This window comes from Ctenocephalides felis, unplaced genomic scaffold, assembly GCF_003426905.1.
Source record: "Ctenocephalides felis isolate EL2017-DRISC unplaced genomic scaffold, ASM342690v1 CF-g0.4_SCAFFOLD_01170, whole genome shotgun sequence".
NCBI classification, from domain to species: Eukaryota; Metazoa; Arthropoda; class Insecta; order Siphonaptera; family Pulicidae; genus Ctenocephalides; species Ctenocephalides felis.
The window spans coordinates 79,092,187-79,113,637 of NW_020537324.1; the positions used below are offsets into that span (position 1 = coordinate 79,092,187).

At 29.3% G+C, this 21,451-nt stretch overlaps 1 protein-coding gene across 4 annotated transcripts in view; it reads right to left on the minus strand.

The window, feature by feature from the left end:
* Nucleotides 1-21,451, minus strand: part of LOC113365662 (atypical protein kinase C) — an 89,160-nt gene that overhangs the window by 12,626 nt on the left and 55,083 nt on the right. For 3 of the 4 annotated variants that reach the window (XM_026607178.1, XM_026607177.1, XM_026607180.1), the window contains 3 exons: nucleotides 1,785-1,835; nucleotides 1,566-1,651; nucleotides 53-248 (listed from right to left, as the gene is read on the minus strand). In XM_026607178.1, coding sequence (XP_026462963.1) covers nucleotides 53-248; nucleotides 1,566-1,651; nucleotides 1,785-1,835 — 333 coding nt within the window. Of the gene's footprint in view, nucleotides 1-52; nucleotides 249-1,565; nucleotides 1,652-1,784; nucleotides 1,836-5,855; nucleotides 5,963-21,451 lie in introns of those variants that run through there. The other variant, XM_026607179.1, reaches the window with a different exon arrangement.

Below are 21,451 nucleotides of genomic sequence, written 5' to 3' on the forward strand. Positions count from 1 at the left end.
CGGGTCATCTAGTTGCAAATAAAATATTATCCTCCTGTCTGTCCTTTATTACCTAGGTTTAGTTGGCTGGAGGCTATCGTGCCAGACGGAGGGTCATCTTTGACAATCGGTTCCACGTGCTCGTTGGTGCAGGGTTTCTGGACAAGTTTGTGACACTTTTTGTGGACCAGCAACTTGCACTGGATGCACTTGAATCCCTGTCTGCCCAAGCCCCAGATTCGGTCCTGGCAGAAGGCGCAGAAAGCGCGCTGGGAGGAAAAGATAAGATAATAAAATGATCTAATTATTGAGGTGGATGAACCCGAAAAAGGGATACATAAACTGGAATAAATGTCAAATATGTATATTTTTATGAGTAAGTTTTTGTGGTACGATACATCAAAGAATAAAAAACATAGATTTATAAATTAATCTTCAATCCCAAACGTTTCGGCATTCAATTCAATGTCATCATCAGTGGATATTAACGTTGGTAGGTTACATCTAAAGATAGAACACTAGACACACACAAAGACACAATACTAGAAATTAGCACTAACATTTATACATCTAACTTATCAACACTAGGGAATGCAATACCGGTATACCAAATCACCGGTAAACCGCCCGATTTTTCGGCGGTAATTTTATCGGTATTTACTCCCAAAAATACCGGTATTTTTGGTATTTTTACATAAGCGCTATTTGATACAAAATACACTAAAGTTTAAATTTCTCGGAACAAATGTATATTTGAATTCCATAATCGCATAAACAACTATATCTTCAAGTGATTCTATAAGATAAACAAATGTCAAATATTATCTCAACTCGTTTTAAACTGAATATTTATTGCTTTACTAAGGGCTTCATATCGTATTACAATAAATAGAATTGGACTGATAGATAGATATTTGTTTCATCTTACGTAAAAATGTAACGGTTTTTTAAGTAATATTTGCGCCAAAATATTTTATATCATACAGATTACCTCTGGGTAATCTTTATTTTTTTCTAACTTTATACATAATAATTATGATAATTACTAAATATTTTTGCTTCTTATTACAATTATAAAATATTATTTTTCGAAAACGTTTCGAAGTTTGAAAATGCTATAGAAGCATCACAACGTGATAAATAATAATACTCAACAATTATAGTAATTTATTATTTATCTTGACAAAGAATCCGATCTTAAATTAGTGTAGAAAAATCATTTTTTTTAAATATTGAAGATTATGCTAGTTTAACACATCGAATACAGACAATACAGTTTATTATAATAATGTAATATGATCTTTTATGAGTTTTTGGTCTTTCTTACTCATACGTCTGTTTTTGGTGAAAAGTACTCGTACTACTAGTGATAATGAATTAATTAAATTGCATATACTTTTTTTGAATTATTATTTAAAATTATAAACTTATTGTTTTATTTTATTGTTTAGTTGAATATAGTTGTAGTTGTATATACATTTTTTTATATTTGTACTAGCAACTTTCAATTTTGTTTACGTTTGTATAAGATAATAAAAATACCGGTAAAATTAATAACAAAATCGTATATTTATATATTAACTTACTCTATTAAACCGTTTTGCCTGGAAGATATGTCCATTGATTCTATATAATTTTCTCCACCGTCTGGCACCTCTCCTATAGATGCTTCCTGGAAAAACAAAATCAAAGTAAGAAATAATGAAGACAAAGTTATTTAGTTTTTCATCTAGTAACAGAATATAATTTTTGGTTAAATTAGATTATTGTGATGTATGAAACTAAAATAATGATGTAGAACTTACGATCTTCTCCAACGCAAGGCAAACCCGGTACTGCAGGCACATTAGGAAATACTGAAATTAAAAAAATATATATATACAACCGTATTGCAATATGTTTTATATAATTTTAATATAATTGTGCATTACCTGAAATAACAATGCAAAAGCAATAACAATAAAATAAATACAAAAATTAGAAGTTATGAGTTGCTTTTGCGTTTTTTTTTTATTCAAGTCATATTTATATTTAATCAGGAATTGATAAAATTTAATGTGAATTTGAGTGATAAAGAAAATATTCCTTTCTATATAATTTAATAAATTCCCCGTTATCTAAAAATATCTACTCCTCCTGACTTTTCTAATTTAATATTTCCGAAAGTTGTTGGGAAAAAAACAAAGGCTATAAGTTTCCACGCGTCGATTTTCATTATTAGTAAACTTTTCCACCGGACTTTATTCTTTCTCTAATATAAGATATGTCTATATTAGAAAAGTCTCGAAGAAAGAATTTTATTAAAACAGCCACACCGAATTATATAAGTAACTTTAATTTAATTTTGAAAACTGATATTTCTGAATTAATACCAGAACGTCCACAATCACTAGATTGGCGACTAAAAATTTGCTTATGTCCAAGATGGAATATTACAAACTAGTGCTGCATGGCATCGTGCCTTAAGGCAAATTGCTGGAACTTCTCATACCAAAGATTACAATTTTTAAAAAAGATTCAATCTTCTTTTAGAACTCTGAAAAAATCGATTTTCGAGATTTTTAAATTAAAAAAAAAATGACAAATTTTTAAATGTTTAGAAACATCTGAAATGTATACATCTATTTTTTCTGATGTATGTCAAATTGTTCAGAAAGCTCTAAAACGTAAAAATATGCAAAAATTTTCATTTTCGATTTTTTTGCGATTACTATAACTTACCCTACGGGAAGTTAAATAATCTCTAATGTCATTTTGTTACAAAGTGGTTTGAATATTGTTAAAATATTTATCATTGAATTAAGAGATAAATAAAAAATCAACTTAAAAATACGCTTAATTTTCTTTTAAACAATTCGTAAAGAAGTGCAGTAAATATACTCTGGAGCCGTTCGAAAAATTAAGATTTTGAAAAAAATATCTTTAAAAAAAATCAAGAGTTTTTTTATCGAATTAACCCAGTAGTATAAAATACAAAAATGCTACTATCGAGCTTCGACTTGCAAATATACACAAAAAAAATGCTATGTTTGAAGCATGGCTCTGTAAGGATTAGAAACATGGACTCCAAAAAACAAGAACATACTTAGCTTATGATAATTAACTTCTTAATTTGCCAATTTCGATATCAAACAATATTTTTATAATGAAATACCTACTGATAGTATCTGATATAACAGTTTTTCAATAGTTACAATTATTTTTTTCTAATTTTTATTCCAAATTATTTGACCATTTTGCTACCCCAAGTATTTTATCATTACAGTTATTTTCATATTATGTTCTTTTCTTGATACTGCTCTTAATTATTATTTTCCAGATTTGGGACTTCAATGAAAATTGCGCAACGGATATTTAAGGGATTTTTTTACCATCAGAAAAATCCCAAGATCTACAAGCCTTAAATAAACTATTTCAATATCAATAATTTTATAATTTACAGTAATTAATTCAATTAAAATGAGTAAAAAAAAATTCACCTCGATGAAGAAGATAAAATGAACCAACAATAAGAAAAATTTAAGTAAAAATGATCTTTTGGAGGAATGTCAGGTTGGAACTCTAAACGTGCACAAAACTTATTGAATTTTTTTTTAAACACAATTTAGTTCGATCACCAACTTATAGTAATCAAAGAAAGATTATGAAAAGAAAAGGAAACTGGATCGGACCCATAATGCAAAAAATACTGCTTTCTATATGACTTCGTCGAAGGTAAAATAAAAAAAAATTCTGTTGGTCTAATACAAATCATTTTTAAAATTTTTTAAAAGTTAACAACGATAGAAACAACGATTTTGTGAATACAAATATTTTTGAAAAATTGGCAAGTACTTTACTTTCCATTGTCGTCACAAAATACTTTTTATGTATGACGACAATAGAATCAAAATACATATATAATACAAACGCACACATATTGATGGAGAAATTAAGTTGAGCACGAGCTTTTGCTCACCTGATACAAATATTTTTTGAAAAATTTCGATGTCTGTCGCAACTTACGCTAGAAAAAAAATACAGGGACATGAAAACCAAGGCACAAGACCAGAAAGCATGAAAGCAGAAGTTTGGAAAGGAAAATGTATAAAATTATATAAAAAAAATTAATGGATAATGAACAATGAAAGGAAAGAGAATCATCGTCTTGCCTCTGGACAGACCACCATTTATCTATTACTGTTCTTAAATAATTTCGTGTGTAATATTTTCCGTCCATAATCCAATTTTCCTACACAGTAATTTATGCAATCGGCAGTGTAATGAAATTATGGAGATTTATTTACGTCCGAACGACCGCCATGGCGGTGGCTTTGGAGGCGGTGGAGGTGCGTGCTCGTAATGTGTAAATAATGATCGGAAAATACGCCAATAATAATCCACGCCGACGGCAGGACGATGTTTGTTTTTATTTTATTTATTATTTCCACATTTATTCTTTATTAACATGCACGTTGGGGATCGTAAATCCTGATAATAAATTTTCATTTAAAATGAATAAAAGAGTGATGAAATTAGGGAACGCATAGATTTTGTACACTGATGTTCGGAAAATTTGCTAATTCACCAAGATTGCAAACATTAGGTTGGGGGAAAAATACACTATTTTTGGTTTATTAGTTTGAAACTGTTTTATGGTCGATTTTTAGCTCCAGGGCGATGTTACGACTACTAACATGCCGGTCAACTTAAATCATGCCTCTGATTTTGTGCGAGGCAGATTTTAAACATCAAAAGTTCCTGAACGGAATCTACGAAACCAAATTGCACAAAATTGGATATTACCGTATTAAAATCATAATTTTTTTTTCAAGAAAACTGTTAAATGTTAAACGGTAAATGGTAAACTGGTTGAATTTTCTCACCCTGTAACTCACAACTGAATGCATCAAACGAAAAGCAGCCAATTTTTTTTTTACAATATATCACTTTCTAACATAAATCTGAAATTGTTTGATAGATACCCCAACCTAATATAATTTTCTATGGCTAATTCTCGTATGAGGTCGAATCTTGCATAAGCTTATACACCTAAGTCTGTTTTTACACGGTCTTTTTGTACGCGGTTTTGATATAACACGGTTTGAAAATTGAATATTTTTAATTTTTTTAAACGATTTTATTCCATTTAGCACGATTTGAAATTTTATGTACTTAATTTTTTTTGTCAAATTTAATTTTTGCGAAGTATGTTCATATCACAAAAAAGTATTTATGAAAGAAAAAGTCTTAAACCATCGATAGTATCGATAGTTTGCGAACACTAGCTTAAAGATTTAAGTGAATTCTCCTTTAGCGCGAACAAACAATTTTACTGGTCAAAGCAATTGTGAATAGCACTAATTTAGGGGCATACCCTAAAAATTCTTGTTTTTCACTAATTTTAATAGGTTTTAGAGATTAGGAACAAATCACCCATTTTTGTATAAGATCAATGTCTTTTTTACACGTTTTTTTTTACACGGATTCTTCTGGAACCAATCTACCATGTAAAAACAGACTTAGGTGTATCTGGCTATTTGTTTATTGCATGATAATATTAGGTTGTCAAATATCTCCCTTCCGCTTTTTGCTCTTGGTTTATAATACAAAAAGGCGGAAGGGAGATATTTGACAACCTTATATAATTTGCTTAAATATAAAAAAGCCTTAAAAAACAACATAACCTAAAGTGGCACTAAATGTGTTCGGTTTTATTTCCGCTCTCCTAATTAACTGTAGGCGAATCAACAGTCAGCTTAATATAAAAAGCCTAAACACTTATATATTATTATTATTTTTAATAGAAATTCTATATCTTAAAATAACCAACGCATTAAATATCTAAATTATTATTTCCTATTATCATTTTTTATTTTTTTCTTATTATCACTCACTTTCTGAAGAATCCAAACTATCTTCAGGGGCTTGTCCGCCGACTAACAAAATAGCCCCCCTGAACACTGTCCACAAATCCATTTCACAATTTTGGATTAATTTAAACTAATTTTATATCACATTATTTATAACAAAATACTAGAATAATTAGATTAATAATAGATAGTTCATCCATGATTAAGCACTTTTTAAACAATTGAATTTAAGGCACTTTGTGATTTCATATTCCCATGTTTTTTTTTGCATAGACCTAACCTTGGAATAAATTTTATAATTGAATAAGAGTTAATTCATATTTGTTTTATTATTGTTATATTATAAAATTTCAGTTATATATTTTTATTTATTACCATATATTTATTATGTTTTATGATAATTTATCGTTTGATTGAATATCGCAATATAATAATATTGATAAATTTATAGTTTTCATTTCGAGTGCGCTATCTTATCTGTCCTATATCTTCTTGAAACCAAGGTCGATATTTTATTAAATATCGATTTGTAAATTACAGTATGAATCCATCAGGTATTAAAAACACAGATAATTAAAAAAATTGTTTATATATCTTTATAAACAAAAAAATGCAAAATGAGTAAGTGAAATACATGTAGTGCCTTCTTTCATGGAATTGCCTTCTGGGGCAAATGACCAATACTAATAATATTAAACAATAATTTAGTTAATTTTCTATCTAATATATTAATTCATAATAAATATAAAAGAAACAATTATCACAAAAAATATTTTTACACCATTCACTTTTATCGATGGTTCTAAAAATAATTCATTTGTTTACTAAATTATAGGAATTAATAACGTTTTAAAATATTATATTACTCAATTAATATATGTATATTTGATTTTTTGTCAATATACAAAAAGAGCTTTTATATTTATATTATATAAGGTGTTATACAGAATTTTAAATCATTTATTTATCGATAAAATTTCTTTAATTTTACTTAAATGGACTTTAATCCAAAATTTTGATTTGAAGTTTTAATTTCTAATAAGGCAATGTTTATTAGAAAAAAAAGTTGGTATGAGAAGTAGGTAAGCTCTAACACCTTATGGGACTCACTTGTACTTACAAAATAAAAATTGTTTTATTAATTAGCTACTTATATTGCACATTTAGCACCTAAACAACAAAAATTCTACACAAAATTCACTAAACACAGCCGTGTCCGATTGCAACTAAATACTATAGTACATATTATTAAATCGCGGATTAAAATCGATTTTAATTATCGATTAATGATTATCGATTAATAATTATCGGTTTATTATTTTAATTGGCACCTTAGTAATTTACAGAGCGATTTGTATGAGAAAAACGAACGCAAACTGGTATTGTTCGTAAATGAAAATGCGTCGTAAATAGCAGGGACTTTTGGCTGCCTCTAATCTAATCTCGTCGGTATGATGTTTAATTAACTTGGGAAATATTATGATATATATATATATATATATATATATATATATATATATATATATATCTTATGTATAAAAATGGAGCTCTCGATAAAATGATTCGCTAAAACTCCAAAAACGACTAAACCGATTTGGCCAGTCTTAGTCTCGAAAAATTCGTACAAATCCAGAAATTGTCCAAAAGGTGAGAAATTATTTCAAAATCGCGTAGAAACTTTACATTTTTAATTTGAAATTTTTTGTAGAAGCGTAATTTAAATAAAACAATAGACGGTAGCTAATACGTCAAATGTCAAATGTTTTTGACAGATGATGTTCAATTTCGTTCAATAAGATGTTTTACGTAAATATTGTTTAATTATGATTAAATTCCAGTAAGTAGTTTTGTTCTTATTTACTAAGAACATCGTTAATAAACGGATCGCGAGTGTTACTAGAAACTCAAAATATCAACTTTTTTGAAATGTTAATATGAAAATGCACTTTTTAGCATACTTTTCTCAAACACGGTGCTCTGAAAGATCTCATTTGTATAATTATATACTCATTGGTATTTATAAAACATTTTTTAGGTTATATTATTTTTTATTTATGTTATTTAAATTCAGAACCTGAATTCGGTATCGATCAAACGGACATTTTGTCGAATAACATTTTCCCAGTTATAATTTCTCAGAATTTATCGAAAAATAGATAGTAATATATGAAGGTTCGGAATTAAAAAGGTCCACCGTCGATGTGTCAAAAACTAATAAAGTTAGGCATTGTATATCAACAATATTTGAAAGTACAGGGAAAAAGATGTATAACCACATATAACCTTGATTCTTATGACTTTGCTATCGAGAGATGAACGGTAATCTTTGAAAATCCATAATAAAAGTATTTTGTTCCGTTGGTAGTTTTTTAGCATTAGTTAAAAATGTAATTATTTTGAAAAATACCTTTAAAATTAAAATAAGACATTAAACCTGTTTGCCACCTGGCCATTCTAAGTTATCCCGCCTATAGGCTGAAAAGTTCTAGATAACGAATTTTTGAAAGACATCAAAAAAGCACATTTTTACAATGACGAAGTAGCTGGCAGTTTTACTGAACGTAGTCAGATAATTGTTCGTTTGAAATGTGTTATTTATTGTGATATAAATGTTTTGGTTTTCACAATATAGTTTATATTTGCTGAAAGTCAAATTGGACCTTTGTGCCTCGCCCTGCACTACATATATACTTTTTACTGTTACTTGAAACTTTTCAAAAAGCAGGTCAAAGAAGAAATACTTAATTCATTTTCTATGTCTCTTTGCAGAAATTTGAAAATTTTTTATTAGCTCAGTAGTATTATATACAATTATACACAGATTAAACGGAATTTGTAATGACTATATAAGTCGAAAGACCAAAAATGACTTGGATTGGATTATACCATGTTTTCTATAGAAAGTGTATAAAACTTCCAGTTTGATTGTTTGGACAAAGTATAGACAAACTAATGGGGTTTATTGTAAACAACACATCCTATACAATAAAAGTATTAATTTTTTTAATTCTCTAGAAATTGTTTAGAATATGCCTTACTTAGCAAAACAACGTTTGCCAGGTCAGCTAGTACATACATATATATTTATAAAAAACAATTACTTGTACTTTCTTTGGCAAAATTTATTAAAATTATGTTTCTAACATACACATCAGTCTCACGTATATTTGCGAAAAACAAAATTTATTTTTAGCACACATAATATTTTATAAACAATTTTTTAAATTTAAACCCTACAAATCCCTCAAAGTATCCTCAATTCCTTCGTCACATCTTTTCCTATTTTAATATTTCAATCACCAAACCCATCGGATCGAATCAAAACGACACACTGGACAATTACATCAATTATTACAACGAACACTACTATCGAATAAATACAAGGCGCGTCCACCACACGCCCAAACCAAGCTGTCTCTTTCCCACACTCTTCATACGATTTGTATGGGCGCGAAAGAGATGGGAGAACGGAGAACGATAACAAAATAAAAGGCGAATCGGTGATATTTTTAGCCGCCGTCAATACATAATGGTTTGTGTTTATTTTATAAATAGATTGCAAGTTGAATAGCCGTGTAATAAAAGACACGTAGGTAATGTGATATAAAAATAAATAAGAGGTAAATGAAGAGTTGGAGGAAATAATGATTTATAATTTTATCTAAGATTGGTCTTAATTCTTCACTTATTTATTTTCTTAAGAGTTATCTTCATAATCGTAAACAGTTTGTCGAGAATATTAGTTCAGGTGTTCCTCAGGGATCCATTCTTAGTCCACTACTATTTATTATTTTTATTCATGACATATCTGATATTATTAGCTGTCCACATTTATTATTTGCAGATGATCTCAAACTATATCTCAAAATAAATTCTATTGATGACTGCTTATTATTACAGTCTCCACTCCACTCCAACTTGACTCTTTCCACTCTTGGTTTGTCCATAACAAATTACATTTAAAAATATCAAAGTGCAAGATTCTTAGTTTTTCACATAAGCGCGTTCCAATACATTCTGATTATAAAATTTCTAACACCAGCATTGATAGATGTAATAACATTTTTGATTTAGGAGTTTTATTTGATTCTGGTTTGTTTTTCACGGATCATATAACTGATATTTGTAATAGAGCACATAAATCTTTAGGTTTGATACTGAGAAATTGTAAACAATTCAATTCTAACAATGCACTTCTTTGCATGTACTATTCTAATCTACTTTCAAAATTAGAATATGGTTCGGTTATTTGGTATCCTCATCAAATCAACAACTATGATGCGATAGAGAAGGTTCAGCAAAAATTTCTGAAATATCTTTATTATAAAACATATAAAATTTACCCTGAACGTGACTTTGGCCACAATACTAAAAGAATTTGGTATTCCTTCCCTTGCCTCACGTCGATTTATCTGTACAATTATGTGTTCTTATTTAAACTTTGCAATAATTCTATAGACTGTCCTCTTATTATTAATCAACAATCCTTTAATGTTCCAAGGCTATCTACGCGTTCACAATTATTTTTCAATTATCCTACTCCTAAATCTAATTCTCTCTTAAATTCGCCTATTCTACTTATGTCCTCTAACTTTAACTTAATTAATAATGAAATACTTAGATATTCACAACACTTCACCTAATAATCGAATAATCTCCATCTGCACAAAATTAACCTTTTTATTTTCTTTTCAAATACCTCATTATTTTATCTTTTTCTGTTTATCAATAATATTGTTACATTCTGCATTATATGTAATTTTATGTTAAGCATTTTATGTTAATAACTATATATATATTGTAATTTTGTATATATTTTAATTGTCATTCATTATGTAAAATAATTGTATTTTTGAGTCCTCTTGGAAGAAATCTGTGGGCTACAGATTTAAAATAAATAAATAAATAATATAAAGACATGCAAATTATGCATTTGTCGTAACTGGTTACATAATTTCATTCCCAATAGAAGAAGTAAAGTCCTCTCCTCCTGCCCTGTGTAATCGAGTATCAATTACCGCACCTTTGCATAAATCATTTATATTCAGTGATAAAAACTAATTTCCCACATTTTTCATTTATAATTACAGCTTTTATCTTTCCCGCGTTAATTTTTCGCGTGTTATGTCACGTCCTTTGTCTTCGATCTAGAGAGGAATAAATCGCAAAGTTTCGCCATTAATCCTTCTGCCAAAGTCTTTCTTTCTGCCGTAAAGAGCTTTCCATAAATTATATCCAAGACAACCGAAAATGGGGCAGGAGATTGGGTGGGGCTGGGGGGTCGTACAAAAGTACAGCAAAAGTGAGGTCGTGACGACTTTGATAATGATTCGAACAGAAGATGTTCCGGAAAAAAGAGAGGCAGGTGGAATCGATCCATACCTACATTCATGTGGAGGGAAAGATTACAAATAACTTTAAAATACTTGTGTCTTTAAATGTATTCATGTAAAAATAGTAGGGTTGAGCTAGGCTTAAAGGTCCATCACCATTATAACAAAAATGAGTTAAATATAGATTTTTTGAACTACACTTGAAATGGCAAAATAATAAACTGCCAGATTGTGAAATTTACAACAAAAATATATCTTTTCGCTATTTTTATTGGTTTTGAGCACTATTATTTAGTTTACGAGACTTGAATATAATTTTTAATTCACATACGTTATTTAATTGTTTTAAAAGATGTATTGGTATTTTTAAGTTAGATTCTACCAGTTTGGTTGTGGTAAAAAGGACCAACTGAACCTTCACACTGGCAAAGGAGTAAACTATAACAAGATAGTAAATATGAAGTTTAAAATGCAACTTTATATGAAATTAATTAAATTAATATTTATTCCAGCTGACGGTGTAAAAAGAAACAGATGACAAATTTCAGAATAAAATGAAAAAAAAAATCTACAATGATGAATTTAGCTGTTTTAATTCCAATTAGCTAGGAATTTTGAAATAAGACAGTTTTTGAATACTAGATTTTAGTAAATTTTATAAAGTTTTGACTAATGTACACAGATTATAATATCCGAAATGAAAATTAAAAGTTATTTGAAGAAAAGCGGAAAAGTGTTCTAAAATTCAAAATAATTATATTAAGTATAAATTTATTAATTAATTATTCAAAATTTCAATATCCAAGTGTAAAAATAGTTTTTACTAAATATTAGTGAATTTTATCCAGTTTCAACTAGTGTACACAAATTATAATGTCCGAAATGAAAACCTTAAGTTATTTGAAAAAAAGGAAAAAATGTTTTAAATCCATTTATTGTAAAATGTGTATCTAAAAGTGCATACTAGATTTTAGTAAATTTTATCTAGTTTTAACTAATAAAATGAATTGTAATTAAATAAATTATTATTTAAAGAAAAGTAACGAACTGTCTAATTCCATATATATTGCAAATTATTAAAATCCTAAATTCCTAAAGTATATAACACTTTTTATTAGATTGTAGTCAATTTTACTAATATAAAACAATGAGGCCGGTTCTAAATTTCTAAGGTATTTAAAGAAATGTAAAAACATGTCCAAATTTCACATATTGCTAAATATAGTTTTAGTCAAAAGTTCATTGTGTAAATGTATACAAATTAAAATGTTCAGTATTAAAATTTTAAGTCTATTTAAGAAATGTAAAAAATGTGTCCTTTGCTAATTATCAAAATATTAATGACAAAAAATTAAATCAATTGAAACAAAAGTTACCAACTAACTTTTGCAATAGAACATGTAAACCGAATTTAAAAGTAGTAAGATACAAATGGGTAGAAATTCTCGAGGCGGTTATTTTTACCCCGCCTTATAGTCTTAATTAGCTTAATTCTTAACCTACAAGTTATAATAATAATTCCATTATTCTGCCTTCTACAAAACTATGAATCTGTTTCCACCACCGTCCGAATTAAATTGAAAGTTGATTAAAACAACAAGACCAGAACCAAGCCAAAGCAATATATTTCAATTTCTCTAATTTAATACGTGAATGAATGAAACTACGTCGCACACGAGTCGCAAAACTTTTGAGAAATATGTGTCGCAATGCGCTTTTGGCTGAAATAAAAGTTTCGTGATGACGCGATGCGATGCGACTCTACGAGCCCCAACGCGCCCCAAAGCGCCCCCTTGCAGTCCTCGACGACTGACTCTTGGACTCGGGCCAAAGGGGCGAGATTCGACGGAGGACATGAATCGACATTGCATATATGTACATTGAATTGTAATTAATTAATTAAACGAATTGTATGTTGAAATTGCAGAATAAATTTTATATTAATTTTATAAGTCGAGTTTTATTTGACTTGCAGTAGGTTAAGTTATAGGTGTCGCAAACAATTTAAAAAAAAATTATGAAGATATAACAACGCATCATGAGTCCATTCCAATATCATTTTGGTACACTTTAGAACGATGCATATATATATATATATATATATATATATATATATATATATAGGGTAAGGCACAATGGTCCAATTTGACTTGTTATGAAGAAACAAACCGACCATATCACAACAAATAATACAAATCAAACAAACTATCTGACTATGTTCAGCAAAACATCAATAAAAATTCATCACTACAGAAATGTGATATTTTTGCTGTTATTCAAAAATTTGTCACCTGATCCTTTTTACCCAAAGGTGAGGTAAAAAAAGAGAGTCATAAAGCAAAATGCCCTCTATTTGATTTTTAACTTCAAATAGGTTTTACGTAATAATATCTAGATTATTTAATCAGGACCGTTGCAGTTTAATTATTGGTTTGAACAATAAATTTAGAAATTGAAATTTATTGATATATTGTCGACCATAATAAACAAACATCTTTGTCAACTCGTACTACTCTCATAAATCTAGCTTTAGTAGATATTTCTGTTTGTCATAATCAAATTCATTGCATTTTTAAATGCAAATTATTAAATTTAGGTTAAACGGTCCTTGTCGTAAAAAACTAATATATTTGCAAAATTAGTCCAAAGTGAATAATTTCGAACATTATAAAGCTCTAACAACAACTTGGTAAAAATTACAATTTTTTTGACATTGCAAAAAAATGGATATCAAACATATAAAATCACTAAACAAACTATTTTATAAATGGATATAAATCGAGTAATAAATAAATGCATCATGTACGAATAGATATAAACAGACAAATTGTAAATGGCATAAATGAATAAAGAAATATAAAATTGAAGCATATTATATATATATATACACCTAAGTCTGTTTTTACACGGTCTTTTTGTACACGGTTTTGATATAACACGGTTTGAAAATTGAATATTTTTAATTTTTTTACACGAATTTATTCCATTTAGTACGATTTGAAATTTTATGTACTTCAATTTTTTTTGTCAAATTTAATTTTTGCGAAGTATGTTCATATCACAAAAAAGTATTTATGAAAGAAAAAAGTCTGAAACCATCGATAGTATCGATAGTTTGCGAACACTAGCCTAAAGATTTAAGTGAATTCCCCTTTAGCGCGTACAAACAATTTTTACTGGTCAAAGCAAATGTGAATAGCACTAATTTAATTTTTGTTCTTAAAAATTCTTGTTTTTCACCAATTTTATTAGGTTTTAGAGATTAGGAACAAACACCCATTTTTGTATAAGATCAATGTCTTTTTTTACACGTTTTTTTTTTTTACACGGATTCTTCTGGAACCAATCTCCGTGTAAAAACAGACTTAGGTGTATATATATATATATATATATATATATATATATAATATGAATAAATTAAATAAACACATGTATGTAATAGCATATATGTAGTTTAATGAAATCTGTCATGCTAGATCAATATCAAAACTAAATTAGATTATTTCATGCCAGCCATAAAACAAGTATTATACCGAAATCGTATGGTAACATACCATACTCGTCGAGATATGTATTTCAGATAAAATATTAATACACACATGAAAATAGAATTGTCTTAAACTAGTAATAATATGATGTAACTCATTAAAAAATAAACGAATTTTTTTCGTGCCTTTTGTATGAAATATTGGGACCGATTCTGCCGCATAACAGACCAATGTTATGGCAAGGCAGATAGAAAATAGTCTAGAAACCGCATAAATGTCAGAAAAAACAACCTTAGATAACAGGGTCTTTCTGACTCAGCTTCATAACATACGAGTGACTTTGCAGTTTATGTGCAAAACGCCTGAATGCACAGCAAATACATGGACATTTTGAAAGTATTCAGTATGATTCAGTAGCACAATGTATGCAAGTTCGAGCATAACATGGCCTTGCCATAACATTTGTCTGTTATGCGGCAGAATTAGGGTTTTGAAGAAAATTATGAAATTCGAAAACCGGTTTTTCAGTGGAAAAAATCGGTTTTTACTGTATAAATGAAAAATGGCAAATATACAAGATGGAAGCAAGCGTTTTGATACTCCTGAATCATATCGGTTCGATAAAATTTGGAATCATATCAGTCTGTTATAGTTCCCAGAAAATTCTGTGTTATTTTTTGTCTAATGTATATATTAATTTATTTTATATCAAATGTATATATTAATTTAGATCAAACTTTAAAGAAAAGAGTTTTAAGCCTTAGAAGCCACGAATTAAAAACAATTTGAAATTAGTTAATTAAAATTGTTCGAAATGGAATAAATACGTTTTTAGAACTAAAAGTGAAATTAACAAGTATGTATCAATAAGTACTTTTTTTTATTTAATTAAAAGGTAAAAGTTTTTTATTTAACTCTTTCACTATCATAAAAATATTTATATTCTCATATGTGAAAATGATGCATGAATAACGAATATACATTTTCAAAGTTATTTAATCCAAATCAACTAATATTTCTTTGTTCTACTAATTAAAATTTAAATCAATATGTTTACTATTCATAAAATTGAACATAAAATTAAATCACACTAAATATGCCGCTAATTGTTTTTATTATTACAGAATATTCGAGCAAAAATGGATTTTTATAAAAAATCGAAAACCGGCTGAAACCGGTTTTCTGGAAAATTTAGAATTCGAAAACCGGTTTTCTGAAATGTCGGTTTTTGTATAAACCCTAGGCAGAATCAGTACCATTATGTAACTGATGGCACACATCATATATCGAAATTAGCTGAAAATATTTTTGAAGTGACATTTTTTATAAGTCCTATGGACCAAGTTGGATATAAATGCATACATTGAGGGAATAAAAGTTAAGGGGGTTGTTCGTTTTTTTTGTTACAAAAAATGTAAGGTATTTGTTTTTGTTTTTCTCGAAATGTATTTATCATAGAGACATGCGGTTTTTTTTAAACAAAAATTACAAAATCATAGAATGTAAAGAAATTTTTTATTTGTTTTTTGCCGTCATTTTTTAACCAGGGGGCGCTAAAGTCGCAATGCGAAATCGATCTCTTTTGCGGTGCCACAGATAAATCCGTTGCGCATCGCCTGAAACAAAACAAAAGAAACTACGTTGAAGAAGAAGTTTGAATTTCCCTACCAAAATGAAAGAAAAAAAAGCAAGAAGGAAAAAAATGGCAGTTATTTAAAAAAAAGTATTAAAAAGAGCCTTTTTTGGGACAAGAAGCTTCGCAAAATTTTTTTGCGTAATGTTATCAAGTCGTTTGAGGTAGGGGGAACTAGGTATTGCAGTAGTAAACAAATTAAAAATAAATGCAAGTCCATCCGACTTGTAGTTTTTTTTTAATTTGTGGCATCGCATTGAAAAAAGTCAATTTGAGACATTTAATTTAATGGTGTATTTAGTACATTATATTAAAAACTATGGTGTTCAAAGATGCTGACACATTAAAAATATCACGTGTATGAGGTATTATAATGAAAAAGAGAGCAGCTGGCATACAATAGCTCGCGGAGCGATGAAAAAAACGGTTTCAGAGTATCATACATATACAGATATGTATCTAGAACTTTGTCAAAAAAATAGATATTGAGAACAACCCCCTTAAAATCGGTTCAGTCGTTTAGGAGTCCATTCCGGACAAATATCGTCGACACATCCAAGCATGCAAAAATTAAGTTCATAAAAAAAATGTAAATTTTATTTTATTTATAAAAATCCATGCACAAGAGAAAATTAATCCTCCATGCCTTTCAACATCTACTGAATCAAGTCCACAAAATCGTACCAGTGGCATAAGCGCTTTCGTACAGCCCCTCAGTCGGATGCTCCCTCTGCCTATCCCTTTCACCACCGCCGCCTCCAGCAGCAGAAGCAACAGCCTCGGACTCGTAACAGTACCGATGCCTTTCATAGAACCTCTGCTCCTCCCGATCCAATTCCCTCTGTCTCCTGGTTAAAGTGCTGTCGCCTCCGCCGTATCTCTCATCACTATCGCCCCTGGGATACAAATCTTCACCATCACTCTGATTGGATCTCCTTCTTTCGTAATGGAACCTCTTGCCGGCGTCGTCGTGTCTTTGGCGTTCGTATAATTCTTCACCGTCGCTTTGGCGCTGGTCGATAGACCTTCGTCGTTCGTAATGGAACCTCTTGTCTTCCTCGTGCTGCTGCCGTTGTCGTTCATACAATTCCTCGACGTCGCTCTGTCTCTGCTGCTCCGCCGATCTCCGTCTCTCGTACTGGAACCTTTTACCATCACCATCACCATGCTGTCGCCTTTGTCTCTCATACAATTCCTCACCATCGCTCTGTCTCTGCCTCTCCTCATGGTGCCTGGCCGACCTAGTAGCAGCCGTATCACCATGATGAGAGTGAGACCGATGTCTTCTCCTCGTCGTAGAAGTATGCAGAGAATGCGAAGATGTATTCAGACCTGCCGTTGCAGACTGGGACATCTCGCCCCCGTGTTGCTGATGTTGATAGTGATAGGAATGATGTTGAGTGCGGTGTTGCTGCTGTTGATGTTGGGTTGTACGCAAATGCGGCAACGTATAATATTGATGCTGATGCGCCTGTTGCTGTTGGTGGTGCAGACGCACGTGGGGACACGGCGAAGGTGCCGGATAATCCTCTGAACCTTTGGGGCAAATTGATAGAGTGACGTTATAAATGATGAATGACGCGTTATCCGGGTACGACATTGAGATGCATCATGCGGAACAGGCACAAAAATAAACGTATCATTCACTAAACAACACATGGTAATGGAATTTCAACGAGTCAAGATGAAACACATATACCTATGATCATATATATATATATATATATATATATATATATATATATATATATATGAGATGGGTAACTCACTTCGGAGTTATCACTCCGATACAACTCCTCCCCCGTGTGGATTTGTCTCGTCGGATTTGTCATATCCGGCTTTCCTAAACTGGTACTAAATCTGTTACCGAGTTTTTGCTTTGGGAAGAAAGCTGTCGCTTTCTCGTCTCACAGGCAGTTTTATGACCTTTTAGGTATACGGTTTTTTCCAGAAAATACAAAAATATTACTTCAAAGATACGGCACAATGAAATTGTGTTCAAGTGTGAATAGCTCCAATGTATAATTTATTAATAGTAAGGGGTCATATTTCTAACTACGACAATCTTTGGCCGTGAATGACGACGATCAGGAATATACATACCGAAAAATACACGAAACAAAATATATTTAATCTGGTTTTTACATAGCCTGAAACAACAATACTTTAGAGTCAGTGACGTCAATAGTATTTAAGCAGCAAAAACACAATTATATAATTGTCTGAAAGTAATAATATGCTAATCGAACTACCCGATATAATATTAATTCTCGAATGAAAATAGCAGAAAAAAAAATTAGAAAGCAGAAGTATTATTATTTGGTGAAAATATTTTATGATAAATGTTTTGCTTTTATTACAAAGTTTACTACATTATTCTTATATTAGGTTGTCAAATATCTCCCTTCCGCTTTTTTGCTCTTGGTTTATAATACAAAAAGGCGGAAGGGAGATATTTGACAACCTTATTATAAAATTAATCTCAAAATCAATTATTTTCCCATCAAAATCAAAATAATTAAATTGAATTTGATTCTCAAGTTTTGCGTTTTTACTTTGGTCAACACTGTTAAAATTACGAGTCATTGAGTCGATCATGTGGTCGACCGAAAAGTTTTACAACTCGTCATTTATTTGTGAATTTTTTAGAAAAAATATTTTATTGATATTTTTCTAATTTTATTTTATTCATAAATTTTCATTTCAAAAAATTAAATCGGATTTGACAAATCCTCAGATGCATAAACAACGCACTATAGAACACATTTGTGTCGAGTATTTCGGTTTCAAAGTTGTCGGAGTCGTGGAGTTGTTAAGCGGATATAATTCCTCCCTGAAGCGGAGTCAAATCCGAGTCGATCCGGCTTCGGATATGATAAGCCCATCTCTAATATATACACATATATATCCCTTATCAAATCCGTTGAAAATGAGAACTGCCGGAGTTTTTCCTTTCCACACGACAAGAAATTTAAACACGTCTCCCCATAAACATCCGAGCCACAAAAGAAAAAGTCTATTGTAGTCGAGGAAGTACTTATGAGGCATTGTGGAGCCAAAATGGAGACTTCATGTATGTAAGGAAGTAGTACATACAAAATACCTCTAATAACTTGACGCTTTCAAGCAAACATAGGTAAAAAAATATAATAATAACATGATTTTTGCAAGGTAAAAAAAACTTCTTGACGTTTTAAAAATACAAGAGAGTTACAAAATACTCTCGAATAACACTCGGCTTATTTATTTTAAATTGTAATAAAGTAATTTCATCCATTTCATAAAATCATTTTGATCCTGATTATTATTTACACTGGAGTAATGTAAGTATCTTTATGTAATATTTTAATAAATTTATATTGATTATATTGTAATGTTCATATTCTTATCTATAATTATTTAAACATTACATGCAATTCTGTAATATCTATTAGGGCAACACCATATTTTTTTAAACAACGGAGAACACTTTAATAAAATAAAGGTAAACATTTTGAAAAAATAGGCATTAAATAAAAAAATATTTAGAAATTACATGCAATTTTCTAATATCTATTGGACAAGAACAGTAGAACACTTTATTAATATTCAGGCAAATATTTTGGAAAAATATGAAATCAAATGGAAAACTATGAATGTGTGTATTATTGTATAATATGTGTGTATGTATGTGTTTGTGTGTATGTATATATAATACATAGGTATATAGGTTTGCTAATATATCTCTGAATTATAAATGTCTACTGGAATGTACAGAAGTTTTATCTGAGAGTATCATCGATCCATTTTCTGCAAACGGTGGTGCTTGACATATACATATATACATATACATATAAGTATATAAGTATATATATATATATATATATATATATATATGTGTGTGTGTGTATGTGTGTGTGCAAAAAATAAAAATACATTCATATATGTAAAAGTCGAATAAAATAAGTTATAAGTATAATTTAGGTACTGGTGAGTTTAATTTAAATTCACTATTAAAAAAATTGGACTGGACATAATGCAAATGTTGCATTTCATTATAATTATAACATAAATAACAAAAAATATAAATATATATATACTAGCTGACCCGGCAAACGCTGTTTTGCCATCAAAAATATTTTGCCGCTTTGCAGAAGTTCTTATAATATACGTGATATATTAAAAATAATATTATATTTGAATTACACAAATTTCTTTACATTTCGACAATTAATTCCAACGCATCATAGTGTTGCGTTTATTTTAATTTTATTTATGTCAAATAGTAAAATATTTTTTTTAATCAATGAATAAATTAGATTTTAGTCTAAATCAACGCAGTACCATTATCTGAATATATAATATTTTATGTAAATATCAGATTTTTTACTTTTGCATTTAATTTAAAAATATTGAATGTCAATTTCATATATCCAATAGGCACTAAATTTTTAAATGCCAAAATATTTCCTTTTTGGTCGAAATTTAATATAATGATATAATTTATATCTATAATTTGATTGCCAATATTGCCTATAACATAACTTGGAATAATTAATTTATTTGTATCTTATTGAAGTCGTTAAAAATTCATTTTTTTTGAACTGTCAGAATTTTGTTTATGATTAATGTTAAATTCAATATGTCGCTTTTTTATTGTGATATATAATGTAATATATATATATATATATATATATATATATATATATATATATATATATATATATATAGAATCTGGGTAGAAAAATTTATTTTTTACTTAATATGTGAATAAAAACTGAAGGAATTCAGCATATAGAATTGTTGATTAGTACTATTGAAGCAACTAACATAGATTCAAGAATCAATTGTTTTGCAATATTTTATATAGATAAGATTTGCATATGATGATGGTCTTGATAAAACAGAAACGTATGTTTTCGTATTATATATACAGTATCCCCATATGTTCATTAAACAGAAGTAATTCAGTTGGATAAAGTATAGTTGTTCGAAACTTGTTCAGCGGCTAAAACATTTACTAGCCGTATTAAGGTTTCAAGAAACACGGGGAGCCCCTTTTAGATAAATTTTGTTCTCTGAGGCTCTCGCAGAAGGTACTGCTTCTATGTAACTTTGTTACTTAACTCGCTAGATGAAAACTTTACTAATGGAGAATATACCATTGGTGTAATATATATATATATA